We start from the raw sequence: 13,609 nt of genomic DNA, 5'->3' as shown, positions 1-13,609 counted from the left end.
GCATCACCAACTTGATGGACATGAGTTTGAGTGAACTCCGGGAGTTGGTGATAGACAGGGAGGCCTGGTGTGCTGGGATTCATGGGGTCACAAGGAGTCGGACACGACCGAGCGATTGAACTGAACTGAACTCCCACATTGCAAGTGGATTCTTTTTACCAACTGAGCCACGAGGGAAGCCCATGACAAACCTAGACAGCATATTAAAAAGCAGATACATTACTTTACTGACAAAGGTCCGTATAGTCAAAGCTATGGTTTTTCCAGTGATCGTGTATGGATGTGAGAGTTGGACCATAAGGAAAACTGAGAGCCGAAGAATTGATGCTTTTCAACTGTGGTGTTGGAGAAGACTCTTGAGAGCCCCTTGGACAGCAAGGAGATCACACCAGTCAATCCTAAAGGAAATCAGTTCTGAATATTCATTGGAAGGACGGATGCTGAAGCTGAAACTCCAATACTTTGGCTACCTGATGCAAAGAACCGACTCATTGGAAAAGATCCTATTGCTGAGAAAGATTAAAGGGAGGAGGAGAAGGGGATGATAGAGGATGAGATGGTTGTGTAACAGGAGGGAAAGGGGCAGGGCACAACTTTTAAAAGAATGACACAGCCCAAGGACACAACATGAACCAATTAGAATCAAATGGGACCAAAGTGGCAGAGAAGACTAGATCTTAATCCTCAGTCAACAGTGAAATGACATACCCAGAGGTGCCATGACCGTTCCACAGCACTGTTAAGACCAAGGAGTGGGCGGTGGCCCAAATCCTGGAAATCTCCACCCCTTCCCCCAAAATAGCTGGAATAATCCTCCCACTCATTAGCATATGAAATTACCCAGCCTATAGAAACTAACCACATCAAATTTTGAGGCCGCATTCGCCCTCTGTGATGGCCCACACTGAGTCTGTGGAGCGTGCTTCTCTCTATATCTGAGTAAATCCACTTCTTACCTATCACTTTCTCTCTCACTGAATTCTTTCTGTGATGAGACATCAAGAACCTGAGCTTCATTATGTCCTGAAACCAGGTACCATGGGTTTTGGCTGTTTCAAGTCCCAAACTGGGTTTTGGCAGGGTCTGAGTCCCAGCCATGTGGGTTCGAGTCTCAATCTGAGGTAAACGGTTTCAGCTGGATGGTATCACCAACTCGCTGGACTTGAGTTTGAGCAAGCTCTGGGAGTTGGTGATGGACAGGGAAGCCTGATGTGCTGCAGTCCATGGGGTTGCAAAGAGTTGGACATAACTGAGTGACTGAACTGAACTATTATGCATGCTGGGAACCTGTATACCCGTGTGCAGGAGGCTAAGGGTCCCACACTAGTGACCCTGCACACCAGTAGAGTGTTTTGAAATTTAAAGAATGACCCACCCATAGCCACTGTGAGCCTGATAATAATTAACCTTCCCATTTCATAGACCTGGAAAGTGAAGTTCAGGGTTAAGTGCCTTGCCTAGGATTCCTAAAGCCAGGACTCAAACCCAGGTCCTCTGCCTTTCAAACCTGCAGCCTCCTGACTCAAGGAGGCCAGAGATTCATTCCATTTTCAACCTGTCACCTTTTCCCAAGAACAGCCTAGGAGAAGTGAAAAGAGGAATGAATCTTGACCTCTGCTCACCTTCCCTGGGTTCCCAGAGGCGATGGATGCAGACAGGGCAGGAAAAGTCCCTGTGACAATGCAGAGAGGTGGGGCAGCTGGGGTCTAGAGGGAAAAGTTCCAGATTCAAGTCTCAGTTTGAAAGGAGAGAAGCAAAGCCAGCAGGTGCATTCACTACCTTTTAGATATTCACCTTTGTGCCCAGGACCAACTTGGGGCTACAGAGATGCTGGGGAAAATGTGTGATGAGTAACTGTAATAGCATGCTTAGATTCTTCACCCCATGGACTGCAGCCCACCAGGTTCCTCTGTCCGTGGGATTTTCCAGGCAAGAATACTGGAGTGGGTTGCATTTCCTCCTCCAGGGGATCTTCCTGACCTGGGGACTGAACTCACACCTCCTGCATTACAGGCAGATTCTTTACCTGCTGAGCCATCAGGGAAGCCCGAAAATGTATGATGAGTCTTTGTTAAACATGAAAAGTTCTGGATGGAGGGTGGGAAGGAGGTTTGAGATGAATTGAGAGTTTGGGATTAACACATACTCACTATTATATATAAAATACATAAACAACGAGGACATAACTGTATACCGCAGGGAGCCATATGCGATATCTTGTAATAGAATCTGAAAAAGAGTCTGAAATCTGTATGTATGTATATAACTGAATCACTTTGCGGTACATTTGAAACTGACACAACACTGTAAATTAACTATACTTCAACTGAAAAATAGAGAAAAAAAAAGTTCTGCAGCGGTGGGACTCTGCCTCTGAAAGAGGACCCTGGGACACAGGCAAGGGCCCACAGCAAGGCAAAGACCGGAGAAGAGTCGGAGGACTAGAGGGGAAGAAACCCAAGGTGAAAACAGGAAGGAAGGAGTAGAGGAGGCAGGAAGGGAAGATGGGCTAGGAGGCCTCCCTGATGGTAAATCCTGATAATGGTCTGAGTGTTGCCAAGAGGGGCTTCCCTGGTGGCTCAGATGGTAAAGCGTCTGTCTGCAATGAGGGAGACCCAGGTTCGATCCCTGGGCTGGGAAGATCCCCTGGAAAAGGAAATGGCAGCCCACTGCAGTACTCTTGCCTGGAAAATCCCATGGGCGGAGCAGCCTGGTAGGCTGCAGTCCATGGGGTCGCAAAGAGTTGGACACGACTGAGTGACTTCACTTTGCCAAGAGGGGCTTCCCAGGTGGTGCTAGTGGTAAAGAACTTGCCTCCCAGTGCAGGAGATGTTAAGAGATGTGGGTTTGATCCCCAGGTTGGAAAGATCTCCTAGAGAAGGGCATGGCAACCCACTCCAGTATCCTTGCCTGGAGGATCCCATGGACAGAGGAGTCTGGCGAGCTCCATAGGGTCACAAAGAGTCAGACACAACTGAATCAACTCAGCAGGCACGCTGCCAAGAGAGCAAGGTTTTTAAACCCAAGATCAATGAGAGCTACTCACTACAGGCCTGATCTGTACAATTGTGCCTTGTGAGCTGTAAAAATTTAGTTTCATTTTTTATGCTTGAAAGCAGAAGGACCAAATGACAACTGCTTGTTCTTGCTCTTCGGTAACAGGAAAATCCCCTGTTGAGGCCCTAGATTATCTGGCTTGCTTGACTGCCAGCCTCCAGTGAGGTTTCTACTGCATCTAGACTGGCTCAGAACGGTGCACTCGAGTGCTCCCAGGAGGCTGACCTCTATCTACCCATCAGCCCTTCCCAAACTTTACAGGACTGTAAATACTCTCACTGCCCCCACTCTGAGGAAGTCTACGCCCAAGGGCAAAGCCACTTGTTCAACAACCAGAAAGTAGTCTCTCCATTCCCAGCCTGTTCCCGTGTCCCTGGAGTCCCCTCTCCAGAGACACCAGACTTCCTGTGTGGTCTTTTTCAATTGTGGTCCCAAGCGAAAGAGAGAGAGAGATGGGGAGGGGGAGAGAGAGAGAGATGGCCCAAGCGAAAGAGAGAGAGATGGGGAGAGAGACAGGGAGAGAGGAAATCCAGTTGCTCACTCCACCATTATTCAACAAGATTAATGCATTTCATGCCCCAAAAGTTTTATCTCACAAGGCAGTAAGCTCTGGGCATAGAGATTCTTTCTCTCTCTTGCTACACCAAATGGACCTGGCATAGATTTTTAAAAGTTTCCTCCGAATTCCTCTTTGTTTACTTTACATTCCAGCTGTTACATAATCCTCACTCTGACACTCACTTCTCTGATAACGTAATATGGAAGAACCTTGTCTGTAGTCTATTACAAGTTAATCACTAAAGGGATGTTTGCCTATTAACTTAAATTATACATAATGGCTCATTTCTGGGAACCCTGCTTCCCAGGTAATAAACACTGAGCTAAAATATTAATACCTTTGTGTAGCTCCCAGAAAACCTCCTGATCAAACCTGTGAATGACTGTAGGGAGGAAGACACTAACACATTCCCTCACGAGGCTAATGGAAACCAGAAGTGTTCGACTTTACTCCTTCCCCTTTCAGTATAAAAGGATCCTGAATTCTAACTCAGGCAAGATGGGTCTTTGGGGCAGGAGTCCACTGTCTTCTCAGTTTGGTGGCCTTAGGTATAAAGTCCTTATTCCTTGCCGTAACAACTGTCTCTTGACTACTGGCCTGTCATACAGTGAGCAGTACAAGCTTAGACTTCGTATGTTGCAGCAAATAATACTCCATTGCATTTATCTAATGCTTGCAGTTTATGAAATGCCTTGCCACCTAAGAAAATATATTTATTTAACACTACGGAATAAATGGGCTTCCCTCTCCCTGGTGGCTCAGACAGTAAAGAATCTGCCTGTGATGCGGGAGACCCGGGTTCGATCCCTGGGTGGGGAAGATCCCCTGGCGAAGGAAATGGCAACCCACTCCAGTATTCTTGCCTGGAGAATTTCATGGACAGAGGAGCCTGGCAGGCTACAGTCCATGGGGTTGCAGAAGAGTTGGACACAACTGAGCAACTAGAGAACAACAACGGAACAAACAGACCAATCCATCAGACCAATCCACGGGCTTTTGACTTTTCCTTCTAGGAAACTTTTCAATGAAGGCTCAACCATGGACAGGAACCTTCAGAACTTATTAATGAAGTCATGGCAAGACTCCAACCAAGAGTCAAGTCTTTACTTGGGAACTCCTCTTACGCCACCTCCTCACAGGGTTGTATAAAGATCCCAATGAAATAATAAACTGATGGTGCTTAAAAATTTTATACCCACTTAAGTCACCATCACTTTCACAGCCCCAGGGGCTTAAACCAAGTTCACAAGCAGGTAAAATGGGATGGGGGCAAAAGCTATCACTGACCCTCTGCTGGTCAAAGCAAGGAGCCAAGTAACAGCTTAGATTACAGCTGTCTGACCTGCCCCCATCCTTTGCCTCCCCCTGTCCCAAAGAGATAGAAGAGGTAGGGAGACGTAGAACTCCACTCACTGACAGGCCCATAGAGCTTGAACAGCAAAAGCCCAAACAGGTCAGCATGCCAGACCTCCAGGTGGGATGAACTATGTCAAGTTGATCCCTCCCTAGTCACCTCTCCCAAGTTCTCCGCGATGTCAGACTTCTCTGCTTCCGGCTCACTGCCACCAAGAGTGGTCCCTTTCTTTCCTCCCTGCCTCTCTCAGAGTTCAGGGGGAGGTGGGGGAGGAGGGAGCGTGATGGGGGTGCTGTGCAGTCACAGAGCTGCAGGTTTGGTGCCTAAAGTTGACACTGAGACGGGCAGCCCTGGCTCCGGGAAGCTCCTAGGGCGCCCCTACCTCTCCCAGGGCAGGATGAAGGAAGGGCATTCTTGGCAGGATTTGGGAACAGAGGACCATTGAGCTGAAGTCCCAGAGTAACCTCGGGTGCAGCCGGACCTGTTGCCCAAGCCAGCCTAGTGCTGCTATATCGTCCCTTCCCAAAGCTCCTCTCCACCTGGGCTTTGCGAACTCCAGCCCTTTTTCTTTCTACCAGTTTCTATCAGCACCGCCTCCTCCGTCCCCTTCAAGAACGCCCTCTGCGGCGGGGAAGAGGGGGTCTCGCTAGTTTCCGAAAGCGTGGGAACAGCAGCTACCAGGCGGGGTCTCCGAGGCAGCCATTGCGGACAGTCTGAGACTGGAATTCCAGCAGGAGCGAGCCCTGGCCGAGGACGACCTTTCCTTCCCCGCCCCCTTGTCTGGCCGCAGAGTGGGGGACGCGCGCCGAGTCCTACACCTGGCTCCTCTCCCGTTCCTCTCCGCGGGGCCCAGGGGCGGCCATCTTCCACGCTGGGGGCGCCAAAGTCCCAGGGTCCCGGCGCCCCGCTTTGGGGGAGTCTCGGGCTCCGGATGAACTCGGAAGGAACGGACGCAAGGGTCCAAGCGCGCGCGATAGATCCTGCACGGATCTCCACCGCTCGGATCTGCCTCCGGGCTCCAAAATCCGACCACCCGGCACGCTGACCCAGCTGTGCCACGGGACCAGGATTCGGAGCGGGAGGTGAGCGCCGTAGACACTTTTCCTTCCCTCCGGGACGCCCCCCCCGCCCCGCGCCAAGCTCCATTCGGCGCTGGAGGTCTTGTCTGACGCCCTGGGACCACGGCTCCTGCCTCCCTCCTGCAGCGGAGAAGGGTGGCGGGAGAGGCCCCAGGCCCTTACCGTAGCATCTTCCCCGGCGTAGTGCCCGATGACCCGCTGGCCCCCGGGGTGCCGGCTGGACCATTTGGTGATGTTGTAGACCTTGCGATCGATGACCAGCCACTTGTCGGTGCGCAGGTTGTGCTTCTGAATCTCCTCCCAGCGGAAGGTAGGCATCGGCGCCTCAAGCTCGGTGGCCCCCTCGCCCTGGTTCCCCCCCTTCCCCATGCTGCCTGCTGACCGGGTGGCCCAGTGCACTGCGGTCCGGGCCCTTCTCGCTTTCGGCTTTTGTCTTCTTCTCCTCCTCCTCCCACGACGTCCCCTCCCCCAGCCTCCTCGCCTTGGCTCTCGAGTATCCCTGCCTTTCCTCTCCGCTTCCAAGTGCCCCCAAGCGGTCCCCTCCCTCCGGCCCTCCCTCCGCCCCCCTCCCCCCCTCCCCCCCCAGCTCGCAGTGGACTTTTGCCTCCAGAGAAAACTCCTGGGTAGCTCAGGGCCTCGAAACCTCCTCTGCCCGCCCCTCCGGCTCCCCCCGCCCGGGGCTCCGCATCCTCCCGCGTTCCCCTCCGCCTGGGTTTCCACAGTGATCAGCAGAGCGCCTGCACCAATCCGGGCGCGTCGCCCCTCCTGCCATTGGCCCAGGAGGATCTTTCGAAGGCCAGCGGGCTGGGGCAGCGGTTCCCAGCTCCCCCGCCTGCCCGGCCACGCGGAGTTCAGAGGGGCCGGGAGGCCGGTTACGTGTCCGAACTCCTCCCTCTCCCCACTCCAGCCCGGGGCGCCCGAGGAGATCCCAGGGGAGCCTGGCGGGCAAGAGGGGGCGGCGGCTGGGGTTCCGGACGCTTACGCGCACGCCGGCGACCCGCGCTCCCGGGTGTGCACCTGATGCCCGCACAAAGAGGGCTGCGCGGCTCCGCGCGCTTTGCGGTGGGGACCGGCCCGAGGCCGGGCTGGCGGGCGCGCAGGCGCGGCCAAGCCGCCGGGCTGGCTATTTCCACTGGGACCAGCCTGGTTAGGTGACGCCTTCTCCTACCCGCTGGAATCGGGACTCCAGTATCTCCACATTGTGCTCGCTGTCCACACTGGCGCCCTCCTGCAGCCTCCCTGCGGGAACCCCAGCCTGCGGCTCCTCAGGGCTCCAAAGCCTGTAATCAGTGGATCTTAGAAAAGAATTGTGGAACCTCTGATGTGCTTCCTTGTGTTCGGCGCCATGGTGGGGAGAGGACGGAGGGGGACGCCGTGGTGGGGAGAGTGGGGACGCGAGGACTTGGTTCTGGCCCTGAACTCAGAAATCTCGCAATTGGGAAGAAATACTATGGAAACAATACAGGACCTCATACGATGAACTGTTCAGTGCTGTTATACAGACTCCGGGAGATAAAGATGGGGATATCAAAAGAATGGTCCTGTGCAGGCCCCCAGCGCCAATGGACCAAGCTGCTTGGGATTAGTGCTCTAGGGAAAGGATTGCCTGGCTTAGAAAGCTAAATTCCTCAACCCTCCCAGGTTTTTGCCTAGTCTAATAACTAAAATGATATAAGATAATATCAGGAGAAAAACAAGCATTTAATAATATGTATACCTCCTGTAGGGCTTGCCTGAAGGCTCAGATGATAAAGAATCTGCCTGCAATGCAGGAGACCCAGTTCTGATCCTTGGGTCCGGCGAGATCCCCTGGAGAAAGGAATGGCAACCCACTCCAGTATTACTGCCTAGAGAATTCCATGGACAGAGGAGTCTGGTGGGCTACAGTCCATGGGTCACAAAGAGTCAGACAGGACTGAAGGGCTAACAGTTTCACTTTTTCATACCTCCTGTATACATGTGAGATACTCAGAAAAACTGAGTAACTCCCTGAAAATTGCATGGTGGAAGCTCTTCACCCTGAATACCATCTTCAGTAAAAAAAAAAAAAAAAAGATGTGGGACTTCCCTGGTGGTCCAGTGGTTAAGAATCCACCTGCCAATGCAGAGAACACTGGTTTGATTCCTGGTTGGGGAAGATCCTGCATGCCTCAGAGCGGCTAAGCCTGTGTGCCGCAAGTACTGAAACCCTTGTGCCCAGGGCAGGTGCTCTGCAACAAGAGAAGGCGCTGCAGTGAGAAGCTGGCACACTAGAAGGAGTGGCCCCCACTTGCCGCAACTAGAGAAAGCTCATGAGTAACAACCAAAGAGCCAGTGCAGCCAAAAGTAAATACATATATATTTAAAGCAGAAGATGTAGGATTTCCCTGGTGGTCCAGTGGCTAAGACTCCGCTCTTCCGTGAAGGGAGCCAGATTCCATCCCTGGTCTGGATCCCACGTGCCAAAGCTGAGTTCACATGCCACAGCTAAGTCCCTGCCCAGCCAAATAAATAAATAAATAAAAATAAATATTTAAAACAACAAACAAAAGACGTTGGGGGTGGAGACCTATGGAAGGTCACCAGGAAAAGCACAGTAAACAAGGTTAGGTTTTGTGTGGATTTGAGGCTTTATCTTTTGCACTGGACATGAGTTTGAGTAAACTTCGAGAGTTGTTGATGGACAGGCAGGCCTGGTGTGCTGCAGTCCATGGAGCTGCAAAGAGTCGGACACGACTGAGCGACTGAACTGAACTGAACTGAACTCTTGCACTGGTAAGTGTTTCTAGAAATAAGGTCATCTTTCTCTTCCCGATACACTGAGGGAGATACCCTTACAGATGGAGATTTCCCCTGTACATGTGAATGCCTCTTACAAAAGGGTAACTTCTACTCAGTTTTCAGAGCTTCTCATGGTCTGCAGTTTCTTAAAAGTAATCAGCCTGAAATAGCCCTATGCCAAAGAGTTAAATTCTGTGGTGGCAAATTTTGTTCCCGTATAGCAGAAAATTCCTTTGAAAATTTTCCAAGATGTCTCACAGCCCAGTAACTATTGGTCCGTACCATGTTGAACCAGTTTCCAATAGTGAGAATAGGTCAGTTCAGTTAGAGTTATATATCTCATTTCAGGAGGTAAGTGATGCAACTGGGTCCCCAAAGGTAGCCCTATATTGTGCAGGAAATCAGGTATTTAATAAGAGGAATTTCTTTTTCTTTTTTAACTTTTAATTTTGTATTGGGGTATAGACGATTAACAATGTTGTGATGGTTTCAAGTGAGGGACTCAGCCATACACATATATGTATCCATTCTCCCCCAAATCCTCTCCCATCTAGGCTGCCACATAACACTGAGTAGAATCCATGTACTATACAGGAGGTTCTTGCTGGTTATCCAGTTTAAATCCAGCATCGTGTACAAGCAACCATACATTCATTCTCCAAGTTTGTGAGTCTTAATAAGAGGAATTTCTAAGGAAACAAAGTAAATGATTGGAGCAAGTTATAACCCAATGTCTGAGTCCTGAGAACCGCCGGTGAGAGCTGACATCAGTTCTAGATGTCAGGCTGAAAGCATCTTCAGATGGAGGGCAAGTGGTGGCAATCAGATTCTCCTGATTCGCAGTTTGAATGTCTGATGATAATCATGAAGCAATACTGGGGGCCCATCGAATTTTTCTGAATGGCCCAGACAACAACAAACACAAAGAAGATTGCCTAAACATGAGCTATTGTGGCAATTTCTCTGAAGTTTATATCAAGTCATTCAGTCTGTAGGGTTTCAAGGAAAAGAGCAGCTTTTGTTCTTAGTGATTCCAAGTCAGAAGGGTGAGAGAAAATTGGAAAATTTAGTTTGGAGCATCATAACCAGGTATTGAAGGAAACTAGTAGAATTCAGGATCCAGTTCAATTCAGGATCCAGTTCAGTTCACAAGTAAATAACAAAATCTCAAAGACAATGAACAGCACTAGAGTCTGGTATCTACAAAGGTGTGCTGTTGAAACAATTTTTCTCTTTAAAATCACCCTGTTCAGTCACTAAGCTGTGTCCGACTCTTTGCAACCCCTTAGACTGTAGCACACCAGGCTTCCTTGTCCTTCACCATCTCCTGGAGTTTGTTCAAACCCATATCCATTGAGTCGGTGATACCATCCAATCATCTCATCCTCTGTTGCCCCCTTCTGTTCTCAATCTTTCCCAGCATCAGGGTCTTTTCCAATGAGTCAGCCCCTCGCATCAGGTGGTCAAAGTATTGGAGCTTCAGCATCAGTCTTTCCAATGAATATTCAAGGTTGATTTCCTTTAGAATTGACTGGTTTGATCTCTGCTGTCCAAGGGACTCTCAAGAGTCTTCTCTAGCACCACAGTTCAAAAGCATCAATTCTTTGGCACTCAGCCTTCTTTATGGTCCTACTCTAACATCCATACAAGACTACTGGAAAAACCATAGTTATACGGACCTTTGTAGGCAAAGTAATGTCTCTCCTTTTTAAGATGATGTGTAGGTTTGACATTGCTTTTTTTTCCAAGGAGCAATTGTCTTTTAATTTCATGGTTGCAGTCACCATCCACAGTGATTTTGTAGCCCCCCAAAATAAAAGCTGTCACTGTTATTGCTTTTTCCTCATTTATCTTCCATGAAGTGATGGGACTGGATGCCATGATCTTAGTTTTTGGAATGTTGGGTTTTAAGCCATCTTAAAATCATCTTAATTTCTACCAAAGATAGACAAATTAAGACCAGTGTTTGCAAAGGAAATATAGCCTCATCAGACTTGGCCAGATTATCTACATAAGTGCAGCAAGAATAGTGATTGATCATGTAGGCTGTCTAAAACCTGGTTTGAGGGAACTTTACATAAGGAATCTTCAGAGGGAAATTTTCACAGCTTCTTGAGGTCAAGAAGCCAAGCCAAGGACCAGCCATTGTGAAAATTAATGAACAGAAACCTCATTTAAGATGGAGTTGGGAGGTCAGAAGAGGGAGCTCTCATGCTCTACCATTCAATGTCAATTGCAAACCCGATATAAAGCACTTTGACTGTATGTATAGTCCATGGGGTCGCCGAGTCAGACACGACTGAGCGACTTGCACTTTGCATCTCCAGTGGAAGAAGGTTACTACTTGGCGCCCAGCAGGAGGAAGGAAGAACGTCTCCTTGCCCTGCAACAGCCCAGCCAACGAGAGACTGCCAACTCGGCCAATGAAAAGCCACCACATTTCAAACTTCCTGTTTCTTCCAATGGACTCTTTGTTTATATCAGCCCCTCCCAGCTTCCCTTTCTTTTCTATCAAAGAATGATTTTGAAACTGCTAGGTGGCATTCAGCAAGAGGCAAAGTGATAGCTAAGAAGTGATTTATCAGATTAGGACACTTGTGCTTACAAGTAGGTAGGAGAGAGGATGCTGTGCCCCGAGAACTTAGTGGGCTACAGTTTTATAATCAAAGGAAAAGTGTGTGTGTGTGTGTGTGTGTGTGTGTGTGTGTGTGTGTGTGTGTGTGTGTGTAGGGGGGGAGACCACTTTATTCCTCATTCTTGAGTAGACGTCACGATTCCATCATCAGCTCCTCCTCCACGTTGGACAGTGGAGTTTTCATATCCCTACATGGTCAAGCCGGGACTGTCGTGGCACTTTGGAAAAGTAATTTCAGGTCTCAGTACAATGAGGAGCTTTCACTTTGAAGTGTCACCTTTCTAGAAATTATTGTTTTTTATGTGTGCAGAGAGCATGACCTGGAGGTCATTAACTCACTGAGCTCACTGGGCAGAGTGTGGGTCTCATGCCATTATTGTTTTATTGTTTTGAGGCATGTCTCATGCCTCTGTTTCATGGTTTTATGGTTGAGCAAACCTGCTTTCTTGAGTGATCATTAACTTACTGAGGTCTCCCAAAGCCCCCTAAAGTTCCCTCTTTAATTGCCTAATGGGATTTCTGAGCTAACTATTTGATTATCCTACTCTGTCTCTATCGGTTCTCCGCTTTGTTCTTCAGATTTGCTTGTGATTTGCCATAGGTTGTATGTACCAAATTGCAGTTCTTTGCTGTTCCCATGTACACCCATTTTGCTGGTAAAATAACTGACTGTTTTGTTTTAGGTCAACACCATCAGACTCTCCTGAAATCCCCATAGCTTTGAGTGAGTCCTCTATTTTTTGAGGTTCCCCCAAATACCATGAGATTCCTGCCCCTGCCAGGAAGTGGCAGATGAAGGCCTTATTCATCCGATAAACTTGCTGGTAATCTTGTAAGTAAGGTGCCAGGCCAGCTCTGTGAAGAGGCTTTATTGGCTCCATAAAGTCAATCTGAGTTCTTTAAAGCTGCCTGGTCAAATCTGAGTCTCTGCACATCTCTCAAATATGGCATTCCAGTCAACGGTTTGGTAATATAACCAATGTTTCTTGTTGTGTCCTATTATAAGGAGAACAGATTCTTAGAAACTAAGAGTTTCTGAATTCTGGAGGGATCTTGTAGAGAGAAGACATAAATGTTTCATCTTTGTTCACAAGATATATTTTACTAAGTTACTGTAAGCTTAAGAGAAAGAAGTTTCCTTAAGTGTGGAGAGAGTGAATTTGTGTGCATGCATACTCAGTCGTGCCCAAATCTTTGCAACCCCAGGCAGGCAGATTCTTTACCACTGCACCACCTGGGATGACTGAGTGTGAAAAGACAAAACCTTAAAGAACCTTAAAGCAATAAAACAAAGTCACAAAAATTATAGTCGTTCTTATCAGTTTATTCAATTCCATATTATTAATTCTTGATCTTTTGTTAGCAATTTTATGAATCCAGTTTTTCCTTAGGGTTCTGTTAATTCTTACCCAGTTCAGTTTTATGGTCTTAAGGTTATCAGAAATGTGTATTTGTCAGAATTCTTTTCCTTCAATCTCCTTGATTCTGCATACACTGGAGTGTTTTCCTTTTCCTCTGGCTCCATTTAGTTTAGGAAAAATTCCTGCTGGATCTGAATATCAGCTGTAATGAGTTCAGCCAGACTGGTGGTCTCTCACCTTATTTTCTTTCTGTTTGTTATCGAACTGTTAATCTCAGGAGGTAATCCACAAAAACTTTTGAGAATCCTTCCTGCATTTAAGGCATTCTTCACCTATGGCCCTTAGCTTGGCCTTTGACCAAGAAGTGAAAGGTATCTAAGACTGTCTGCAACCTCAAGTGGTTTTATTTTCAAAAATAATTGTCTAATAGTCTCTTCAGAGTGGAAAGGTAATTCAAGCAAAGGATTACTAGGATAAGCACTCAAAGGAGGACAGAGAGGAGCAGTAGGAGTTAAGTTAATCTCATGCTTGGTTTTTTTTTTTCCTTCTGTAAATTATCTTTTAGTTTAAATTTCTTACGTTTGTTTGTTTGTTTCAATTTATTTAGTTGTTTTAGTTCTGGTTGTTCTGGGTCTTCATTGCTGCACGTGGGTTTTCTCTAGCTGCGGCGAGCAGGGGCTACTCTTCATTGCGGAGTGCGAGCTTCTCACTGCAGCGGCTTCTCTCGTTGCAGAGCACGGGCTCCAGCAGCTGCAGCACGCAGGCTCCGTCTCTCTGCAGCATGTGGAATCGTCCTGGACCTGG

At 48.3% G+C, this 13,609-nt stretch overlaps 1 protein-coding gene across 1 annotated transcript in view; it reads right to left on the bottom strand.

Annotated features, from left to right (window-relative positions):
- Positions 1-6,592, bottom strand: part of FADS2 (fatty acid desaturase 2) — a 37,752-nt gene extending 31,160 nt beyond the window's left edge. The window contains exon 1 of the mRNA XM_018043056.1: positions 6,212-6,592. Within this exon, the coding sequence (XP_017898545.1) occupies positions 6,212-6,418 (207 nt within the window). The 5' untranslated portion in view covers positions 6,419-6,592. The remainder of the gene's footprint in view (positions 1-6,211) is intronic.

Source organism: Capra hircus, chromosome 29, assembly GCF_001704415.2.
Source record: "Capra hircus breed San Clemente chromosome 29, ASM170441v1, whole genome shotgun sequence".
NCBI classification, from domain to species: domain Eukaryota; kingdom Metazoa; phylum Chordata; class Mammalia; order Artiodactyla; family Bovidae; genus Capra; species Capra hircus.
This window is presented reverse-complemented; position numbering and strand designations above follow the sequence as displayed.